Source organism: Acipenser ruthenus, chromosome 16 (assembly GCF_902713425.1).
Source record: "Acipenser ruthenus chromosome 16, fAciRut3.2 maternal haplotype, whole genome shotgun sequence".
Lineage (NCBI taxonomy): Eukaryota > Metazoa > Chordata > Actinopteri > Acipenseriformes > Acipenseridae > Acipenser > Acipenser ruthenus.
Window position 1 is genome coordinate 8,932,495 of NC_081204.1, and position 23,812 is coordinate 8,956,306.

At 39.6% G+C, this 23,812-nt stretch overlaps 1 protein-coding gene across 1 annotated transcript in view; it reads right to left on the reverse strand.

Moving 5' to 3' along the window:
* The window catches only part of LOC131697721 (testis-expressed protein 264 homolog), a 98,563-nt gene that overhangs the window by 72,567 nt on the left and 2,184 nt on the right, over nt 1–23,812 (reverse strand). The window contains exon 2 of the mRNA XM_058988709.1: nt 3,341–3,562. Coding sequence (XP_058844692.1) covers nt 3,341–3,562 — 222 coding nt within the window. The remainder of the gene's footprint in view (nt 1–3,340; nt 3,563–23,812) is intronic.

Sequence of the window (23,812 nt, forward strand, 5' to 3'; positions counted from 1 at the left end):
ACAACGAAGCGGTTTACAGTGAACAAAGAGTTCCCAGCTACAGCTGGGGATTTGGAGGAGAGCAGGAGAGGATGGCAGCCTGGCACTTAACCTTCTTTCTATCCAGTTAAGTGTGCCACACATCAGCTCTGCAAATCCTGCAGGCTGCCAGGGCAGATGGCTCTGCCAGGCTGAAACAAGCCCTCACTTGGGGGAAAATCCTTGCCTGCAGGGCTGCCACCTGCATGAAACAAGGAGATAATTAAAGCTCACCAGCACAGTTTTTTTAGGAAGTTTTGTAGCCCCTTTGATTAATTCCAGTCTCACACTCCTCCTGCCTCACACACTGTTTTTCTTTTTTTTGCTTATCAAGACTAAACTAGTTATCAATAATATAACAATAATAGGTAGACACAGTGAGGTGGTTTATAAGCGAGTTAGATAGTTAAGTGCAATACTGTATATTAAAACGAAATATAAAATAAATATCTGGTTTTGGCAAAGTCACATTTTACATACTAGATTATCTTATTGTTCTGCAGCATTTTGATATGGTCTTACCCTGTAAAATGGTTCTCTTCAATTATAAACAAAGTATTAATTATTAATTGTGGTAAACCTGCAACACCGGGCCTCCTGCTGGATAATTAGCCTCTTACTGAGGATGGGTCAGCAAGTGAACACAATTAAAAAAAAGACTAAAAAAAAGCTTCTGGTTGTATTTACTGTATGTTGCGCCTCGTCCACGGATCACATCAGCAGCTGGGCTCGCAGACCTGTTTGAGCAATGCTTGAACATGAACTCCACAGAAGACCACAAATGATCAAATGAAAGCTCCTGGGTATCAAGCATGGTGCCCAAATACAGTAGCCTACAGCTGCAGGGCCCTTTGTGACCCATGCTGAAGTCCCATCATTTGGTACCTCCACCTTGTTTTGTTATTACCCACATCAGAAATGTATTACAGTGCAGTACTAGATATAGTCACAAGAACTAAACATTTGAGGCTGTGACATTTGTAACTCTGTTATTTTGCTTAGTTTGTCGGTTTTACTGTCTAGTAAACCAGGTTTTACTATATTGAAGTTACAGCTGCAATATTATCAAGATTGTTGTTTTTTTTTCACAGCATTTCTAGAAGCAGTTCAACTTTTCTTATCCAGAAAACATTCTGACAAAAGGTGTGTCAGTTTTGTGCAGAAAAAAATGTAAACGAATTGAAAAAACAAAATGCAACATTGCTTTTTAAATTTAAGTTAATGTCTAACAGATGCCTGCTGTGCTGGAAAGGTTTTTTGTATAATAAATGTGACGATGAACTGCTGAGAGTTTCCATAGCACAATAAGTGTAGGTGGAACTGATTAAAAAGAAGCAGCTTCATGCCTGCAAAGCAACTGAAACTCATTAAAGAGTGCTGAGTTTACCTGCCGGACGTGTAAATTACAACAAGCCGGAGACAGTTTAAATAATTTCAAATAAAGTCTTTGCCATCTGCTACGTAGTGGATAGGGAAAGGGAGATAGGGGAGCAGGGCACTCTTGTCTGCACTGCTATAGATTATATTGCACTGTAACTCCTATGTATATCTCAGTTTAATTGTGTTAGTTTTAACAGCACGCTCTGTGTCATGACCACCGTCTAGTGCCCTTCAGTCTGTGCGCATTATTATCCATGAGCTTGTTAACTGAAACGACAGTAAACACTGCAACTGAAAATAGGAACCTGTGGAAAATCGAAGGTGGGATTTAATTTGTGTGAGAAATAGAGCAATAAGGTTGCAAATAGAGAAATAAGGTTGCACGCAACTGCATCAATCTTCTTATTTATAAAGGAGTTCTGTTTATTTAGAGGAAAATTCAGATGTTGTAATGAAAACAATTTTTTAAATTTTTTTTTGAGTTCATTGTAAACCACAAAAAGCATAAATCAAGCAGAAAGTGCCAGCTTGAATCAAATCACTGAACACATTTAAGGTGTACAAACCATGGTGTTAAACTTTCATAAACCAGTCCCCGCCCCTCTGAACCTGTGCCGGAGTGAGCAGGTAGGTCAGATGAACCAATCAAAATGCTGAACTTTGGGAGAGGAGTCGGGAACCAATGAAATGCTTCTGATTGAACAGGATGGATTGAAGCCACCGATGTTTTGAAACCAGAAGACATTTTGACAGGAAGACCCGATTCATAACCAATATGAAAATAAAACTGGTTAAAACTGACTTATAACCAGGGATATGTTAAAACAAATATCAAATCAATCACGATTATGCTGAAAAAGATAATGTAGGAATATGTAAAACAAAGCAGAAATCTAGGGAAAGTAATGTGTTGTGATTTAAACTGTACAGCCTATTCAGTAACACTTTAAGACCAGGGGTGTGCAATTTTTGAAAGAAACTTCTTGTCCAAGGGAAAAAATGCTAAAAAATTTTTTTATCCGTCTTAAAAATCTACTAGCCCCCTCCCCGTCCACACAAAACGCACACAAAAAATAACCTATAATTTTGGTTTTATTTAACAGTGAACACAATCAATCAATTAGTGATTAACTGGGGCGGATCTAGCCTTGTAGCTTTACTGGTTCACAAAATTCTTCAAGATACACAAAATTCCCTGTGACCCCACCTCACCTCAACAAATGTATAACATACTTTAAGGAAATGCTCCTTTCAGTGCAGTTTGGAACACATTTGCTAGTAAATCTAAGTAACATAATAAGAGTACAACATTTTACAGCTATTTTTCCTCATCTAACATCTTATCCCATGATGGCTAACTGGAACACTGCTGCAGCAGGGTGATCCTGTTTTCATACCGATGGCTTATTTTTTTGAGAGGGCAACATTCTTTACCTGCACTACTCTCACTGAAAAAAAATACATAAATGAATTAATACATAAACACATTGTCAATCTTCATATTTTAATAGGTTTCACAGAATCGATGGATTCTGCATGCCCAATAAATAACTAATATTGCTTCTGTTCAATTTTTTTTTTTAAATACCGTTTAAATAATAATAAAAAAATGTAAATATAGTAATTGGCAAACTAGGTTAGCAACACTAAAATCGAATGCCTTACTGTAATACGTTAGCGACTATGGTGTATTTTTTTGGTTTGTTTTTTTTGTAACTAGTAGATTACTAAAAAAAAATATGTGTCCAACTGGCAAAGTATAACGGCAAAACTTGTTGTCCCTCAAACAAATCTTGTTGTCCCGGGCGTCTGGCGAGATGAATTTCTTCTTCAGTTAAGCATTAATTATTTAAAATTCTGCAACTTGAGAAATGAATACATTTTAGGGCTTGACTTTATCAATGTATCCTTATCTATAGCAAATAAACAATGTTTCTCCTACCTTGATGTAGCTTCCCATTTTGGGATACACTCTCCAATTGGCCAAGAAGATAGACAGGAAGGTGTTGTGCGGGAAGGTTGTCATGACGACGTGCGTGACAGCAGGAAAGGAGAAGATCTTGAAGCCATACTTCTCGTAAAGCTTGAGCAGCTCCTCGGAGGGCTTCTCCTCACCCTCGCTCAGGACACTGCCAGCTATGTAGCGGCACTTCTCTGCAGGCACCTGGAACACACAGCAACATTACTGCTCCTGCTACGTCAGTGGCCTGGATACTGGCAATCTAATAAAAACAGGTCTAAGTTAATCATGGATAAGACCTCATCCCTCGAAGCTGAAAATGAGTTAAAGGAACTTCATTTTTATGCTCAGGAAAAAAAAAAAAAATCTAAAAGGTTTACAAAAGCACCCTCTGCTGGTTTTTGGGATTTGAATATTTTTTGTATGTTTTCACCACTCAAACTGCTTTCTTAATACAGTAAATATTTATACAATTGTCCGCTCTTTGAATATAAGCAAAGGGTTTTAATGAGCCTGCCATCTTACATGACTGGATGGGATATGTGTTTGTCATTTCACCTCTGTTTCTTTAATTGCAACTGCCACATCAAGGAACAGTGTCATTGAATTCTGCACCAATCGTAAAAGTCACCATTACAGAACCCAATTATTGAGAGATAAATTTAAGAACCAATGTTCCACCCAGGACACACTTATAAAACGTTTCTATTGTTATTGTACCAAGGAAAAATAAAGACACTCCATTTACCCAAGGATTATGCATTAACAATTAACAAAGCTCCATAGCAAATGCATCACAACTGGAGAAGCAATTCACAAATTATATGCAAAACTCTAAAGCGACAGGCAGAAAGGCAGTTGAACAGACACACGGCTTCCATATACTTCAAGATCATGACACATAATAGAAAACTTGGGCTAATGTGTTAAAAAAGGTCCCAAGTTTTGAAAACCGTATATGCCTAGATATGTGTATGCAAATACTAACTACGATACTCCCCAGCTTGGATAGGCATTCCCATCGAGGGATAATACCCAACTGCATCCAAATATCAAGCCATTAAGAGAGAAATGGGCCACATGCAATAGCTTGTAGCTTCAATACCTTCGATACCTTTGAAGCCTGCATTAGACAGGGTAAAATGCAAATGTATATTGAAGCTACAACAGTCAAGAGTGAAGACAGGCTGTAGACAGTAACACATTTGTGAACAACAGTAATTTCCAATTGAGAGCCTTTTTTTGCTGAAACTGTCTCTAAGGAAGAGTTAGACTTTTTGAATGATAAAAAAGAAGAAAGTCTGAATTCAAAGTAATTTTCTCAAATGTTTTTTTTTTCTTTCTTTCTTCACAGGTAAAAGCAAAGCAGGCAGTCTTTACGGTGCTGCTTTCATCAGAACAAAGGTTGTCAGCAGATGGTGTTTTGTCGCAGATGCTCTACAATGCTGACAGTCTCGAAGCAAGATGTACAGAACTTCCACACTAATTGCTGTACTCTTGCATTTCTTTCCCGCTTAGGGGCTGCCATTTTATACAGCTCCCAGAGACAACTGAGTCTTGCTTCTGTTGCCCAGGTTGTTACTTTACTTCATTCTCTCACGCATTTCACAACAGCAATCTCTTTCAATTAAGGTGATTATAGGTGTTATATGTGGTATCATACCATATATATTTTGTTAGAAAGGCATACAATTGAGTATCATAAATACATCACACCATCAAAACCTATGCAAACCACCAATTTTAGTTTGGCCATCTCTGCGTATAAACTTCAGTGGAAAAGGTCAGGGTATACATTCCAGATCCAAGTCATTTCCTGCAGATGAAAATGCATGCTATCATTGCTGTTAATGTAACACGTATTTTGATGTTCCTTTACTTCAATCTGATGACATAATACAAAGTTCAAAATAAGAGCATCGGAGGAATCTAACAGGAAAACAGGGGCCGCAGGCTTTAGTGTTCCACCTGACACTAATCGCAGATTTTTCAAGTGAAAAGGTTATTTGCAAAACGTAGAAGCAGTGATAATTAATTTTAAAAACGTCAGTGAGTGAGTTTTTTTAAATGTACATGAATAAAACTAGATTATATCACAAGAAAACTCTTTCAAGGCAGCACAGGCTCCGTTTCTAAAGACATGAGCATCTCCATACATATTTATTCAGGGTTTTTTTTTTTCAGAATATCTTTGAATCGTTAAATAAAATGGAATACATAATGAAAGTTTATAAAAAAAAAAAATGTACTTGGAAAAAAGAAATCCCGTACTACACGCCAGCTCACACCATTTTAACTTTAAGGGCTCATCATCAACAGGACCTTTTATTTCTCTGGTATTCCTTTAATGTAGTTATAAGCATTTGTTGAGAAATGAAGAGCATGATTCCCCTACTGTTAAGAGACCTGGCTGTGGAGGTCATTCTTCATCAAGGGACACACCACACCACTTTAATTGTCTCGTTTTCGATAGGTACCTGTTCCAGAGTAGTTTCTGGTCATCACTCACACTGCAGGAATTCATCATGACCCTTTATGACCCAACGCTGCACTTCTGGGACATTAGTAATGTAGAGATTACCATTACAGGATAAAAAAAAGCTATTTGTTTTCGGATTTTCTCCATGTACAGTTAAAACACACTCCTGAATCTCAGGCAGATCGAATTAACACCACAAAACAGGTTCTCCAAAGCCAATGCATCAGAATAAGTGTTCTGAACGTCATCAGTCACATTGTAGATTCTGCTACCACTAATTCTCATGTTTCACAATCTAGTATGACAATCTTCTGTCTGCCTGATCATTTTGGACAGTAATGACTGTTGTTTGCATCTGTGGTTAGACAAGTCAGCAGAGGACAAGAGCACACAATAAAACCTTTGAATCTCTGACCTTATAAAGTAAAGTCAGATGCAGACATATCACCTTTCTGATCTCAAAAGTGAGCAAGGTCAGGACTAGGAAGATGAGGTGGAGATGTAAAACCATAAATGGGACAGATATTGTGGGGTCCTGACTAAACTTCATGACAACATGTTCTGGCTTAAACTGTGATGTCCAAGCTATACAGTATAAGCAGGTTCTGGATATGCTCCAGTGGACTTAAACTCAGGGTAAATAACCTTGCAAATGTTAAAGGCTGTTAGTAAAATAAAAACTTTTTTTTTTTTAACACGTCGGTTCTCAGCAGCGTTTTCTCACCTCCCACAGTGATTCAACTCAACTGATCAGTCAGCATTGACTGAAGTTCCACAGCATGAAGCATGGCCCTTGATACAGTACTGAATCACCACTAGCACATATTGCGGAACTCTCTTTTGTCAGATAATAGTATCCCTTAGTGGAGACCATCTATATATAGTAAGGCTTTGGTAAGCTGCTCACAAATTAAATATATAAAAAACACAATTTCCCAGAGACAAATTTATACAGTTTAATATGAGAGAAGGAACCATAACATCCATTATAAAGCATTCAATTTTAGCAGTTAACCGTATTCTGTTCGTATTCCTGCACAGTCTCAGCGGGTATAACCGAGCATTGTAGTATTGTGATCTTTACAGAGAGAATAATAGGAAAGGTGTCAGTGAACTGTCTGCACATCTCTTCAATACAAAGCATTCGTATTCTGTATAACTAAACATCAGCTCCTAACCATGTTTAGTCACAAAAGCTTCCCGTCAGAGAGCTAGCGTAAAACAATCAACATTACAGTGTTTATAAAAATTAAAAAACAGGCAACACTTCTGGCTCATGATCTCCTGGCTAGGGACTGTACAGCCACAGCTGGCACACAGCTGGCCTAACAGTGAAATCTTCCCCAACGGAAGTCATTAAAAATCTCACACAAAGTATTTTTTCTGTGCCTCTTACACAGGCAGGGTTGTTATTACTGTGGCCGATTATCTGTCCGTCAGGAATAGCTTCTTCGCTCGCAGAGCGTGTACGGGCATAAATCAGGGCGACGGGAGGTGGAAAGCTCAATGTGCTGTCAGCCCGGATGAGATCAATTAGCTTCTGGGCGGCAGGGAGCTTCATTCAAGGGGAAAAGAAGAGTAGACACTTTGATGAGATCTAACGGAGGCGCATTGATAGCAACACGGAAAAAAACAGACAAAGGGAGGTCAAGTGCAGCCAGGCACCACTACTGACAGTTTATTTCTCTCTAAAAACACTAAGCAGCAGTGTTTTAGTGCTTGTTCGGCTCTTTTCCATTTGTTTCCATCATATTTCGGGCAAGCGATTAATGACAATCATGGTTTATTAATATCTTTTAGTATAAGTTTCAGAACTGCAATATCTCCACCTGACCAAACCATGGTCAGATAGCCCATAATATTTCACTTTCAAGCAGTTTACAGTACTTTCAAGTCGTTTACAGTATATGTGCATTACAGTGTACTTGCATTTTTCAAGTATCCCCAATGCACATGTTATAGAATTTACACAGTGTGTGCCACCAAACAAGGTATTTTGGTATTTGGAGTCACAAAATGTGGAAAAGGTTCGTCATGATCAGACAAGTGGTTTCCAAGATATAGCCTTCACCAGATTAACTATCAGGTTACAGAGGGTGAGGAATTTGAATCTGGGGAGATTAGAAGCGTGGAACTAATAGGCATTTTGAGTGACAGGTGCCCTGACATTTTGGTAAACTCTGCCCTACTGTTTGAAAAAACATAATCCCATTAACACCACAGTCAGCTCCAGCTCCAATCGACCTGCTCATTCATAGAAATCCCATTGCACAGCATTTGTCATCTGTCTGTCACACAATGCAAACTACAGGGAGGATCATTTATTGAATCTTGTGTGTTTAAAGAAGCTTCTGGAAACAGTGTTCATTTTCTACATTTGTATCAAGCAAAGAGTGAAATGAGATTTGCCTTGCAGAAATATCTAACAAACCCATTTCCTGAATATAAATATTTATGAAAATACATGTGAGGGGCCAAGTGCAGGGCTAATGTTGTGAAAAAAATTGTTGATAGTGCTTGTGGGCAAACGTGGCCCTATGAAGTTCATACGAAAATAGCTCTGAATTTGTATATAGAACCTCTCATCTTTTACAGAAATCACATTTTTTAAACAAGTATATTATACAATTAAATAATTAATAAAACATAATTAGCAATAATACACAACTCAAAGGGAATCAATTGGGATCAATTCAGGGTCTTGTCTCAAGTGTTTCAAATCAGGGTAGCACTGAACAGGAAGTTTGCATGGCGGTAACAAGAGATCGTCCTCAGACAGCCAGACTTTCGGGGGCTCCTGAGTGGCGCATCCAGTAAAGGCGCGCAGGATGTGCCCTGTAGTCTGGAGATCGCAGGTTCGAATCCAGGCTATGTCACAGCCGACCGTGACCGGGAGTTCCTAGGGGGCGGCGCACAATTGGCTGGTAGGGTAGGGAGGGCTTAGGTCGGCAGGGGAATCCACGGCTCACCGCGCATCAGCGACCCCTGTGGCCGATAGGGCGCCTGTGGTTCTGCAGTGGAGCCACCAGATCTGTGTTGCGAAAAATGACGGCTTGGCAGGAGCACGTTTCGGAGGACGCGTGTTCCAGCCGCCGTTTCCCGAGTTGGCGGGGGGGTTGCGAGTGGTGAGCCGAGGATACAGATAATAATTGGGCATACTAAATTGGGGAGAAAACCGGGGTAAAAAAAAATAATAATTGGCGACGACTAAATAAAAAAAAAAAAAAAAAAAAGACAGCCAGACTTTCAGTAAAGTTTACTTTCCTGCTAAAAAACAAAACACAATGTGTCCATTTGGACTGCCGGCAGTGTATACTAACTCAGCTAGTGTTCTTGGTCCCCCAAGAGGAAGTCTAGCATCTCACACTGCCAGCAGCCTGGCAGAGCTTACAAGATAGCCAGGGCATGCATGCATCATGTTGTAGAGGCAGGCTGCCAATCAAACCAATACTCGGAACCGACAAGGCCGTCTCTACAGTAGCTGCCACCGGCTCTGGCTGAAACAGCTGGCTTTCTGACAGGGAAACAGCACTTCCTCATGCTTTTAGATCTGTGGGACCTATTAAGCCCCTTTGTAAAGACACCTGTGCAGTGCCCCGGTCACAGATGGGCTACCACACAGACAGCATCCCAGAAAAAAATCTATACCCGACAAGAATTAGCACTGTCATCTGGCAAGTTACCCTGCTTTCCTTGTGGTTGTATTGTATCAGAGTTTACCATGTTTTGTCTCCCTCTCTCCCTCTTCCTCCGCCAAGAACCTCGGAGTCACCCTGGACCCCTGCCTCTCTTATTCCCAGCACATCTCCACTCTGGCACGCACTTGCCGATTCTTCCTGAGCAACATCCGAAGAATCCGACCCTTCCTCACCAACTATGCTACCCAGCTCCTGGTCCAGGCCCTGGTACTCTCCCGCCTAGACTACTGCAACTCCCTCCTGGCTGGCCTCCCTGCGTCTGCCACCCATCTGCTCCAGCTCATCCAGAACTCTGCTGCCCACCTGGTGTTCTCTCTGCCTTGCTTCTCCCACGCTACTCCACTACTCCGCTCACTGCACTGGCTCCCGATCACCGCTCGCATCCAGTTCAAGACTCTTGTACTAGCCTACAGATGCCTTGACCAGACTGCACCCAGCTACCTCCAGACCCTCATCTCTCCCTACACCCCCACTCGACCTCTCCGTTCCGCCTGCACTAGAAGACTAGCTCTACCTCCGCTACGCTCCCCTTCCTCCAGAGCCCGCTCCTTCTCCACCCTTGCTCCACAGTGGTGGAATGACCTTCCTACAGATGTCAGGACTGCCCAGTCCCTGACCACATTCCGGTGCCTCCTTAAGACTCACCTCTTCAAACAGCACCTGTAGAACTCCTCTGTTTGTATCCTGGGACACTATCACACTTCATTTAAATGTGCTTTATTTTGCTCTTATCTGCCCCCTATTTTACTGCATTTAATCCTGTACTTCAGAATACTGTAATCTGCCAAGTGTTTAACCTGTAGTATTTTGTATTTAATCATATCCTGATGTAACTATCACTATTATCTGCTGTATTATTGAATTGTGGTTTGTCACACTTGTACTTTGCTTGAACAAAAGTTATTGTATTTCTTGCTCTTATTGTATTACTTGTATTGTAACACTTAATGTATTTGCTTACGATTGTAAGTCGCCCTGGATAAGGGTGTCTGCTAAGAAATAAATAATAATAATAATAATAATAAACAAAGATTAAAGAGTGACATTTAAAAAGGCCTGGACATCTGAGGCAATCTTATTTTTAAAACTCTTTAATATTGACTTACACGGTGACACTTCAAGGAAGGTTCCCACTGTTAACAATGACATCCCTGTTGGCTGATCGTGGGTATTTTCTAGTTAATTAAGTATGGCAGCCTTTGAGTGTTGTCATTTGTAATTACTTGGAAGATTATGCCGGATGCTAAAGGCACTAAAGAGACTTGGATGGATTTCTATTTGCTTTCTCAGAATGGTGTCGCTGCGCTTTATTTGTTTTTGTGGCTTGGGGCCTACCACTATCAATGCTAAGGATCCCAGCGGGGGGGGGGGGGGGGGGGGGGGGGAGCTTTAGATATTAAGCACAAGTGGATTCAGCCACTGCTGAAAGCAGAAAAGAACACAGGCATTCTGAAGCTTTTAAGGGTGAACTTGAACTCACACAGACTTCGGTTTTCATTATCATTAGAGCAGATTAAGATTTTGGAAAGTAAAAGTACCAGACAATACAACAGAACTTAAATTTCAGTAGAAGCGAAGGTGGGTGGGCTTTCTCTGATCCCATGGCAAAGAGAACTGCCTCTTTTCACCCAGGAGCTCCACAGCACGTCAGAAAGCTACTGAACCCTGGACAAAGGCAGAAGACGCTTCACTGCTCTGACTGTATGACACCTTGTACACCACATGGTCATGCCTTTAGGGACCCCCATATACCGCTACGTTTAGCTTTACTTGTTTCAGATGTACTGTCCTGTGTAAAGTCTTGCAAACCAAAGGGAGAATGACAATTGTGCTGGCCCTACGTTGCATTGTATACAGTATACTGGACACTGAATTAGGTTGTTCAGATCCTGAGGCTCATGTATTGATCTCGATTAGACACAGTGGCTCACTATAGCACTCAATGGATAATGCTGTTATTTAAAACTATAAAAAGTTAACACATAAAGCCCAATGTAAAATGTTCCTTAAAAAATAATAAAGCATTATTTTTGTCAATCTCACTGTATCTTTCACTTTAGCTTTTACTGCCACTTAATTATTTGCACATTTGATTCCTTTATTGGCCCTTTATTCTTCCTGCTGCAGCCACGTCACCACCAGCTCAAGTGTTTAAAAAGGATGCCATCATCATATTGAAAGGAGTAGTATGCTGGACACTGCAGTTGGATTAAACTAGACGACCTTCAATTGATTTAGTTTGTTTGGATTTCACAGCATGAAACATGCAAGGCTCCGAAAGTGACCGACAAGCGCAATAACCCACTGTGCCAAAAAAGTATTCAAGACAGACTAGGACAAAATGGTACTCTCATTTTCCAAACACAGTACTCTCAAAGCCCTGCTGTGATTGCTGGCCTTCATAGATCTTGTGCCCAGACACCTAGCCACAGGCTACTTAGTAAACCTCCACACCAGGTAAAACGAATAAGGCATGTCCTCTATTTATCATACAATCCTGTCAACAGCGTTTCTCAGAAATGCAGCAGCTGTCAAAACCAAACAGATGCCAGCTGGATTACTTCTCTGAAACCATTCTCCCATTACAACCCAAAGTGACACCACATGAAATATTACAGCCATGCAACAAATACATGTTTATGTATGAATCGTCTCTACAGCTGTCCATCAACTCCTGAAAGCTTGTTAGTCAGAAGTATACTGACAGAGTTCTGTACTGGGTCCCTAATTAGACTGGGGTTAGTATATAGTGGAGGTGTCATGCTCTATCTTGTACTTGTTGTTCACCTGGGTAATTCATCAGGTGGGCTTGGTTAAAGGACTATATGAATGCAAGACGTCCCAATACAGAAAACAGGCCTGATTTATGTGTTGCAAAGACAACGGTTGAATTGAAAAGGAGAGCAAACACTATTGATCATGTGCAAAAACAACTGAATGGCTCCCTCACCGTTAAGAGGTAAATCAGTCACCTTGTATGCTTATGATTCTGGAACCAAACTAGGAAAGGGCGTGGACTCTTGACCGAAGGGTCATGGGTTCAATCCCCGGTGGAGGCCATTGCTGCTGTACCCTTGAGCGAGGTACTTTACCTAGATTACTCCAGTAAAAACCCAACTATATAAATGTATGTAAAAATAATGTGATATCTTGTAACAATTGTAAGTCACCCTGGATAAGGGCGTCTGTTAAGAAATAAAGGATAAACTTTTAAAAAGTAGCTTCAAATGCTTTTTTATGTTGTTTGCAACTATTCTGAATGTGTTCTGGGTTCTTTTACACTTTTACTAATTTATCTTTTTTATATATATATAAATATAAATATATCTGCCTTTACCAGGCTTTGAACTTTGAGCTGGGACTAACAGCCTTCCCCTACACTCAATTCAGGTGACAATGTGACCTTTCAACTCTGTTAGCCCCACCTACTCTCTCTGTATGTAGTCACATAGTTTGGCAGGCTTAGGATGCCCGGATAAGCTCAAAGCCAGGTAAAGGCAGATTCAGATAATATACGATACGATAATAACTTGTTTTTGTTGGATCTATTTGAATATAGCAGAGGGATCATCAAACTTAGTGTAGTCATCCATTACCACAGCTCTGATTAAAATAAAAAAGTGACTTTGAAATCCAAGAACCACATCCCATATTACTTGGGGTTATGAACTGAAGGCAGCAACCGAACCATATTTTATACCTGTAATAGGAGCTTGAATTAACCAGGGAAGGTATTCAGTTGTAGTTTACTGACCAAGATATTTTTAAATAGAAACGAATAAAACATCAGAAGAATAAGTGTGTTCAGTGTCTGAGTGGGTGGCTGTCAACACTGAACAGCGTGACTTCAGGAGTGCAAGAATTTCACAAATACTAATTTCAAAATATCCTGGTTTACTTGAAATGAAAACTACTTGAGCACCTCAATGCCACAAAAGAATATCAAAACATTTACTAAAAGCCTTTGTATACAGAGACAGAACTAAAGTTGTACAGTAAATTAAAGCAGTATGTAGAGAAAATGCTACTGCTACAGCTTTGTGAGGAATGAATTACCAAATGTAACAATGCATCATGTGGGTGAAGAGCAGTAATACATTAAGGACTATATTAAATACATACTAAATTGCACATGCACAATGTACAGCTCATAGTTTAAAAGCTTCTTTTTTGCAGATTTCAGACTTTGTGTAAATTTAGGCTTGATTAAATATTTTATTTTCCCTCAAACAGTGTTGCTCTTAAGTTTTCTCTTGTCTTCCTAGCCTCAGCATAGGCTGTGGGCATACCTTGCATATCTTAGGAGAGAAACGCTCTCAAGGGCTCCAATGTAAAGCATCATCCCACCACCAGCACAGGAACAGGGACTCTCAGGAGACAAGCATATTTCTTACTTGCCCTACATGGGGAATATGGGTGTGGAAAATATGGCACGCTTAAAGGGCAGCTTTGTATAAATATCAATTTCACAGCATGGGATATGAGAGACTTTAGTCAGAGTTACACATGGGGTTGCCACCACAGGCTCCCTGAACCAGTTCTTGTTTTAAAAGTGAAAAACAGTCCCTGTTGCTATACAAATTATCAAAGTAACCAAGCACTGGGAATTATTACTCTTACAATTACCATTATTTCAACAGCTGAATCCAGCATAGATTGTGAGAAGGTTAAAGCCATTTGTACATGTGATCTATGAACTAACACACCAGGCATAGAAATGTGCTCTTAATTGGAAAGTACTGAGGTTGCCTTTTAAGTTTCTTTTCAAATCTGAATCTTAAACTGGAACGACACAGCCCACACAAACTCAGTGTTACTGCAGTTCATCTTACTGCCTGCTCATCCTCTGCCTGTCAACAGGCTTTTCAAGTGAAAACAGGAACGTGGCGGCACAGATCGGATCCTGCCAACGAGGTGCCAGGAGCACTAATATATTCAGCGCTGATGATGTCACCAGCAAGCCTTCAAAGAGAGCTGCCTTCTCTCAGATCTGTCAATCAGAGAGGGAGTGAGAGGGGAGGGCTGGGCTGCCCCTTGCTCAGCGAAAGTGACTGCTGAACCGCGGCCATCTCTTTGAACCAAATACAACAAGGTATGGGGTTGACACTGATCGCACTGGAGTGATCCGCAGTTAAAAGTAGAACAAGGTATCCATAGCAACTACCGCTAGTCACATTGATGTTTTGATCGATGCAGTGCTCCAGAAAGGTGCGTAGCTGGCTGACAGTGCTGGAAACTAGGAGCACCAGCAATATACTCGTACAGCAGATGTGGAAGCCAACACTTCTCCAAACTTCCAGTCCTGCACAATGCCGATATCCAGTTTATGGTGTTACACAGAAACGTTTCAGTACATCCAGTTTCATTTCATTTGAATTCTCAGCCTTTGACCTCAGGCATTACTGTACACCACAGTCCCAACATACAGGTATGTAACCCTCAGGCATTCATTACCTGCTATCATTATCACTGTGTTAGTGTTTAGTGTGCACGTACTTCATCTCCTACAAGTCGGTTTGTAGAAAACCGATTCAAATCTTGGAACTATAAAATCGGAGGGGAAAATGGAATACACATTTTTTTTCTAATTATATTACAACAGCTAGCGTATAATTCTACTTCCTTGATAAGTCATTTTATTTATTAAAGGTAAATACATGACAGTCCGAAGCGCTCCAAACTATTCCTCTGGCTGTGTCTCCAACCTTGACAAGAGTATCAGCACTTGCCTCCTGCACCTTTAATGAGCCCGAAGCATAACGGGAATTGTAATTACTCAATGTTTGCAAGCAGAGTTTAGGATTTAGCAATTAAAATAATTCTGCTTGAGCAAGGACACTTGCTGGTCGGAGGCCGTAGAAAATATTTCTACACAAAGAGGTTTTGATTGCAGTTGTGGGAGTCTCAGTTCACATTGACGGAATATATGGGTAGGACCCTAAAGTCTTATTCCTCTGTATTTAAAGATTTACGTCCACCATATAGATTGAAATTAGAGGTCGGCACAGATACCCAAAAACCCAGCTTGAAATGTATATGGTTGCAAAAATGGCACTGTTTGCATTCGTTCATATGAGAAAATTATTAAAGTTATCATGCAAAGGAACACAAAGCAGAAATGACATCTGAAGTTAATAACACGCCGTAATATGGGACAAATTATACTTTTGTTTTCCAGCTAATTCAAAATTAAAAATGAAAAAAGACGATTGTTACTGCTGTGCACGTAGTAAAATAATATGCTGTTATCCTTCTGTGGACGCCTTGTGTACCTTACAATGCACCACTGTGAAAACCAAGCATACAGACATATAAACTAATACGTCATGTGATGGTGCCTCTTCATGTATAAGACATGTTATCTCGTGTAATTTTCTGGCTCATTGACATTATAATAAAACCAAAATGACATGAATAGCTTCATAATCAAAGACATTCTCAAACTGTACTCAGGAAACCACTAAACAAAATGGATGCTCTGCTTGTTTAGTGTACAGATGGATAAATCAAGCCTTTGCATTTTGTAGGAGCTTCACTGGCCTCCAATAATGAACTCTAATTTGAAAATGAAATTTAAAAAGTTGAGAAGAATATTTATTTTCTTTTAGATCAAGCCAAGGACCAGCTGAACAAAACCAAGATGTTGGAGATCGTGAGGGAGTTGAAATGGAACGTCTGCCAAACTTTGGACATGTGTTTCAAGTTTGGATGTTTGGCCTTTCTCTGTTTACGGCTACAAAGACGTTATATTTCCAACTGCATTGCTGGACACTAAACCAAGACAAACATTCAGAGAGGTGCTTTCTTTAGATGTGAGCAGCACACTGCCTTGCAGTCTTCCGCCTTGATCTACCATTTATTTTGATAAACCAGGTCATGTTTTCAGCCACAGGAACACCTATGTATTTCTCAGAAGACCGAGGGCATGATCATTTTACTCTCTCTGTCTTAACATTTAACTACCTACTTATTCCACAATGTAAAATAAAATGAAATAAACATACATAAGAAAATGAACTGAACTGAATGTGTCCGTGCCTCTGTCTGTTATGTTATTTTTACAGCCATAGAACTCTGTTGTCAATGTTCAATCTTCAAGGACTTCTCTCTCAAGCGTGATGGACCCTCTCCGACCAAGGGAAAATGCCATTATACAGTATACCCCCCCCCCCCCCCATTCTTTTGTTTGCAAAAAATACATATACTATATAGGGGGGATTTTTTCTAAATGTTCAAAACTTATCCTGTGTATACTGTTTAACAGCAGATATGAATTTTAAACGTTTTATCAAGAACACAGCATTCATTTTTTTAAATACCTTGACCTGCTGCTCCTGTATGGTTTTACTGCCACCTAGTGGTGAAAAGTTATCATGTCTTCTCATGTTTTCATAAAAAACCTTTCAATTTACTAATTTACAGTTGCAGGGAGGGGTAGAGCAGAAATTGTAGGGAAAAAAAAAAACATTCCGGTTTTTCATGCAAGTAGGAGTGCTTATCCACCAGGGGGAGCAGCAAAATAAATAGTGATAATGCAGGCAGTGATTCAGTGTTCAAACACCTTCCTTTTACTCTGATAACTCATGGAATTCAGAACTCCCTCAATTAACCCTTTCAAGTGTGTTTGCCAAAAGATCTCACCATGTTATTGTCTTGCACAGTGTAATTAAGTAGAGGTCTACAATAAAATAAAAGGTGGTCAGACAGGGTCACATTTGGTGTTGTTGGGAAGTTGTCATCTCGCTGAACAGATATAATTGTCATATAACAATACAGTTTGCCATTATTTGACCTTCTTATGCATCATACACTAGCCCACCAGGAGCATCGTGATACATATCATATTGCAACCTGCATTTTGCAATACGTATCTTATTGTGATATTAGTGTGATATTACACCCCTGGTCAGCAGAATACTTCAGAAAACCAATTGCTGGGTCTCTATTATTCATTCGGTCACAGAACTCTTTTGTCACTGCCACTCAAAAGATGACAAATAACGATACTCTCAATGTCACACAGCAAACCAGTTAGTGTCCCAGTCTGCGTAAGACACTAAAATATGTCATTAAATATACTGAAGTATGGCTGTCTTTATGCAAAGTGCCGATAGAGTTAAAGAACAACACTGAAGGTAACTGGGTAAGCTGACCCATCGACTGTGAGTCAAATCACTGAGTATCACAAAGTGAAGAGAGGGATGACTGGGCATGAAACTGACTGGGAAGAAACAAGCTGAAGGCTCGACTCTAGGGAACAGAGAAGCCTGCCAGCTTCTGGGATAAGATTCTACAAGTCTTGAAAGCAGAATGAGTCTTTTACACTCTTCAGCAGGAATAACTGAGTTTCAGAGGCAAACTACACATTTATAACCAGATCTCTCAGAGCTGACCCAGACAGGATGAGATATGCAAGATGTATGCATCCATGGAATGTCTGTTTTTTACTGTATTTATACATGGATGACGGCTATATTTGCATCCTGAGCCATTCTAAAAAAAAAAGGCATAATACCACAGTAGTGACGTCAAAAGGTGGTAATTCCTCTAGATGAAAATATACTTTGACACATTCGACTCCTCGAGACCATCACTTTCAATTCAAACACAAAATGTCTCGTTTTAAATCACTCGACAACACCCACAGTACAGAAATGTTCATTAATGAGAATACGTTTAACAGTGTAAAGCTGGTACATTCGTATTTCAGAGAAACTGGAGAAACGGATAACAACATAGAACGTCTGTACAGCACTGAAACACTACGTTTAAAAAAACCATCGGTCTCGTAATTTATGATGGCACAGAAATCCTATATGAAATTATTCTCCTCTAACTCACTGAAGCCCATCTATTATTCTATACACACACACACAATTTGAAAAAGGAAAACTGCTGTGTACCAAAAGGTGCAAAATCAGAAATAAAAAGGTAATGTAGGTACACATTAAAAATGTAATAATTAATATAAAATCTATTAGATCAGGACGTTTCAGACTACAAGTCCTTCTAAATAAATTATACACACACACACACACACACACACACACACACACACACACACACACACACACACAGTTAAAACACTGGCACTGCAAGCTTGCAGTAAGATTGATTACAGCACAGCAGTTAGGTACAAGGAAGCAGCATTTTAAAATAATCTACAGAATGAAGCAGCCAAGAAAAAAACAAATATTCAGCACAATGCTAAAGGAATCAGGGAGACTGTTAGAGCAGGACATTTGATTTTAAAAGCTTTGGTGGCTGTGACTCTTATTAAACTGCAATTTACAACAGAAGACGTCCATTATCCACTAAAACAATAACACAGAAATGAACATTTGTATTGATGAGATTTAGAAGTCAACATTTATATGAAAAAATAAACCGCCACAAAAATACCACAGATAACAACAGACACACATGCTACACAGTCTGCTTACAACAATTTAACACAAATTGCAATAATGATCCATGCCTTTTGTAGGGTATTTTGAATGCTACTATATTCCCTGCCTTGGAGAAGCAGACTTCTCTGGTAAAGGGAAATGTACCTTCAGAGTAGGTCGTGGACTGAAAACATGACTGAATCTGACAGGATATAAGATTGGGACTAAATATGTCACACATGTCAGATACTATACAATGCTGGGATTAAGAGTGCCATTGCAAGCAGGCCAGACTGAAGCCTTGTATGTATGTGACTGCTGAACACAATCCAAACCTCCCACTGAAAACTCAGTATGCAAGTACTATAAACCTAAACGTGCAGTACATAACATAATCACTGTGACATAACTAAGAGTAGCAGTTTTGTATTGCAAATACAGCTAGGACAACTACTGCAATAGTGTTTGAAAACAAAATTGCAATTACTGTAATTACTTTGTAAACACACTCAATGAATTTTTGCAAATGACAGATAAATCATTTTCTACCCTTCCAATTAGTACCTTCGACACATCTGATTCACGGTTTACATTTCAAAAAGCCACAAGATGCTTATCCACTGATTGAAATTGATATAATTAACGATTGTATGATTTCATTTGTTCTGATGGTTTACTGCAATAAGCAGCAATATTTTCTGTATTCATACAGCAGCAACCATTTCTAACAATTACAGTGAAACTATTGTGGCAGAAGTAATGAGCTCTCTACAGTGTGTTGATATCAGGTCACAAGATGCATGACATAGCAGGCAACCGTCTCTGTAGCAATGGTAAAGACCACGGGAAAGATTAAAGGTTCCGCCTTAAACGATGTGGGTCAGTTTCCATGACAACTGACTCTGCACTGTGGAAAAGCACAGACTCCAGACTTTAATGTAAACTCTGAAAAATCCAAGCCAATCATCCACACCATTCAAACACATAGAAGTTTCTGAATCACAAATAGAAGTCAAATCTACAAGTGAATGATACACAAATCAACTTATTAGACTGATACCGGATCACACGGAGGAAGAACTTGGTGGTGTAAACCTAAAAATGTGTTGCTATTGCGATAAAGTATCAGTAAATGTTCAATAGCTAAAACGGCAACAAAAATATTATTTTCATCCCTACAGATTGATGACCTTTTTGTAGTAACAGCCTTGGAAATAACAGTTGTATCTTATTTTACAGAAGTTCATGTTGACCACTAGAACTATATAAACTGTGAGAGAGGGGTGTTCAACTATTCAGCAACAATACTGGGAAAAGAAGGGGCATGACAGTGGATGTCAGTGACTGAACAAGGTGTGCATCAAGGCAGGCTCCCGGTGATCCTGGAACAGCAAAGTTTGCAGACAGCCACCTGCGGAAAGCGCTCCAGTCCCAGCCAGTCATGATGGATTTAGCTCGCAGACATGTACAATGTATTGTGACAAGCAATAACCTTGCTACAGTGGCCCAAATAACAGAAACCTTCACCACTTGACAAGACCTGGTACTACTCAGACAACGTTACACATAGTGGGCTTCTGTATCAGGGCCCTGTATTTTTATGGTCAGCGCTTGTATCTTTGGATCTTTACTTTATAATTTTTGGGAAAGCTGCTTTTTTTTAGCCTGCTTCATAATCTCAGTCACTTAACGATAGGACAGTAGCTCCTCCTCCTAAGTGAATGCTCTTGTATCGTTGCCACCTTTCCTCTTCTCTCTTAAGCTGCTTTTGGCTAGCCTGACTGCAACCAGATTTCACACTGGCTGAATATCAGAGTGTATTTTTATAACCTAAACAGAGGCAGCCTGAAGGTCAGGTCAAATGTTGTTAGTTTCAATGGACTGTTTCCTCTGATCATTTATAGTAAAATTACTACAGCGAACCAACATAACTGTTGCTTTAGTCACAAGCAACGGTGTCTGTCTAATGCAAATTTAGATTCACGGTGCCAAATGTGTGCCACTGATTACAAATAATTTGCGATGCAATGAAGAAAAAAGAATGCATTTCTTCAAAACCTCACAATGACTTGTAAATGTATGCCGGTATGTTTTTATAAAACACAAAAAAAATAGATTAAGTAAATGAAGAGGATCAATAAATCAGCCCTGGGTGGAAAAGGTCACTTGAAGAAATATAACAGCAGTGTGGAGTAGTGGTTAGGGCTCTGGACTCTTGACCAGAGGGTCGTGGGTTCAATCCAAGGTGGGGGACACTGCTGCTGAACCCTTGCGCAAGGTAATTACCTAGATTGCTCCAGTAAAACCCAACTGTATAAATGGATAATTGTATGAAAAAATAATGTGAGATCTTGTAACAATTGTAAATCACCCTGGATAAGAGCATCTCCTAAGAAATAAAATAATAATGTTTTAAAACATGGCTGCATTTAAATCTGACCATTGAGATCATTAAAATAGACCCTTCAGCAAAGATAAATCTGGCTTGCCAGCCACTGGTTAATAAGAGATCTCATCTTGCAGTTTTTAATATGTGGAGCCTGTTTCCATCTGCTAAAACTGACATTTAACTGAAGGGTGTGTCACCACAGTCATCCTGGGACCGCCTAAGAGTACGTCCGTAAATCTGTTTGTTTGCTTCTTGTGGGTGTTGTTAAGGAGGTCCTCTGGAAAATCGAGGCACACTTTATTGCTCAGGTCGCACTGCATTAGCATACACATACTAATACTGTATGTAAATCAGTAATATGAACAGTAATTTGTCCGATCCAACAGCGTTAATATTATTGTGATGGATGTGCATTTTGTTTTACCTACTTTAGTTTTATGCGTTTTTATCTAAAATGGTGGCATTCTAAATGCCACGGTTTAAAAATTATAAACCGAATAAAACCTGTAATTTTACCAGCTTTTAAAAGACAAAAATACAGTGAAGAGACTCACACACATTGCAGGAGAGTCTGCCAGTCATCAGTTTTGCTCTTACAGTCAAAAAGAACAGTCTAGAACATTAACCTGACACCTGTAGGTGCTACCCACAATGTCAACTATTGATGGTTGCTACAAAAAAGGATACTACTGTACCTGGCTGTGTGTTAGGTTTTGTTTTTGTACTAATCAAAGTTTTAACATGAGCATTGCTTTGCTGTTACCCATTTTCCATACACACTAGTATTTACATTTGTTTGTTCTGATACTTTTATTACAATCAAAGAGTCAACCAAAACATACAGTTTCTCATAGTACAGGAAAAGAAACAGAAAACTTCATACCATGACACGGTTTAATATATACACTGGTGTTCTAATTCCATTGGAATCTGATGCCCCATACCAGCTCCCTACATCCAGCAAATAAATGCAGGCCAGCCATGCATGTGGAAAGAACTTTTTATTGTTTTTTCCTTTCACTCAGCCAGCAGGATCGAGACCATGAAAAGCAGCCAAATTCCCATCTTCCTGTCCTCTGTTCTAACCACGAAGTCACACTACCATGAATCATTAAAATAAAAATAGAATTCAACAAAAGCCCTGGTGCAGTATGCTTATTTCACAGAGTTTGCCTAATCCAGTTCAGACGGAGATCTGTGCTTAAGGAGGTGGCGAGAGGGAGTTACTTTAATAGCAGCGACTTTGAGCTCCTGTTAGATCCAGCACAGCCATCCCTAGAGTGGGATTATGAAGTGGGCTGTGGAAGGTCATGTATCACGATGCTCTATTATCAAAACACAGCCAGTTGTAGAGCTGACATGTCACAGAACATTTGTCCTTGGTCTCTCCTAAGTGTTTTGCACTCCAGTTGTCTCTGTGATGCAGCAGTCTGTACACAGATTCTTTTTTTTATGGTAGAATAAAAAGAATCATTAAGCAACATACAATGTACTGTTCTTTTACAGTTGGCTGACACTACCAAAATGCAATTACAGGGTTCAACCACCTCCAACAATTGGAGGCCTGCACCTCTAAAAGTGGCACACACAGCTACGTCCAAATGTTTTGCATCACCCTATAGAATTAACTAATTTTGCTTCGTAAAGTCGAATGAAACCTGCTGAATAATGTTACGCTTTGAACTGAATTACATACCACTTTGTAGTTTTCCATACACTTAACAAAAAACTGACAAAAAATGAAAAATGTGACATTTCGAAATTTGAAACTGGAAATACTGTACTATTATTATGGCTTCCGGTAGAGTTTTGTGATACGATTTTGTAGTTTCTTTAATTACATTATGTTAAATAAAAGATTATGTTTATATAGTATTTTTTTCTAATTATGTCTCAATCCTAAAATTCTAGGGGATGTAAAACTTTTGAGCATAGCTGTATTACACTTACACACTCAAATGTGTACCTCAAGCGCACTAAGCTTTGGGACTATAATGTGCATTCTATTATATGACCTATAAAGCAGAAAAGGAGACTTCTGCATGTCCCTTTCCATCCTCCTTTTAAAGGAAACAGTCAATAACCTGGGACAAGCATAGCTCTGAACCAAATGTTTCTCAGCCTACAGGAAATCCTTATCCAAACTGCCTTCATTGTTTACATATTAATGTGCGTACCCTTATCTCTGTTTTCCTGACTTCACTGTAGTGTACTGTGTGCATTCCTAAAGATAGAGTCCCACAATACTGTTTTATTTAAAATGCAATTCCTCCGTCTGGGTAAAGTCTGGCACAGTTTAGCCTTCTTTGGATTGTATTTTTTCAGAAAGCACACCTACTGCAGTTGACCAATTTGTTTACAGTTTCCTTGTTTACATTCCCCAGGTGGTTTTAGCTTAGACACAAACAGCCTCACTCATTCAAAGCTGCTGACCTCTGCTACTGCATTACTGGCAGAAGTACAAGGTCATTAATTACAGTACAGTACAAGCTCAGTTAT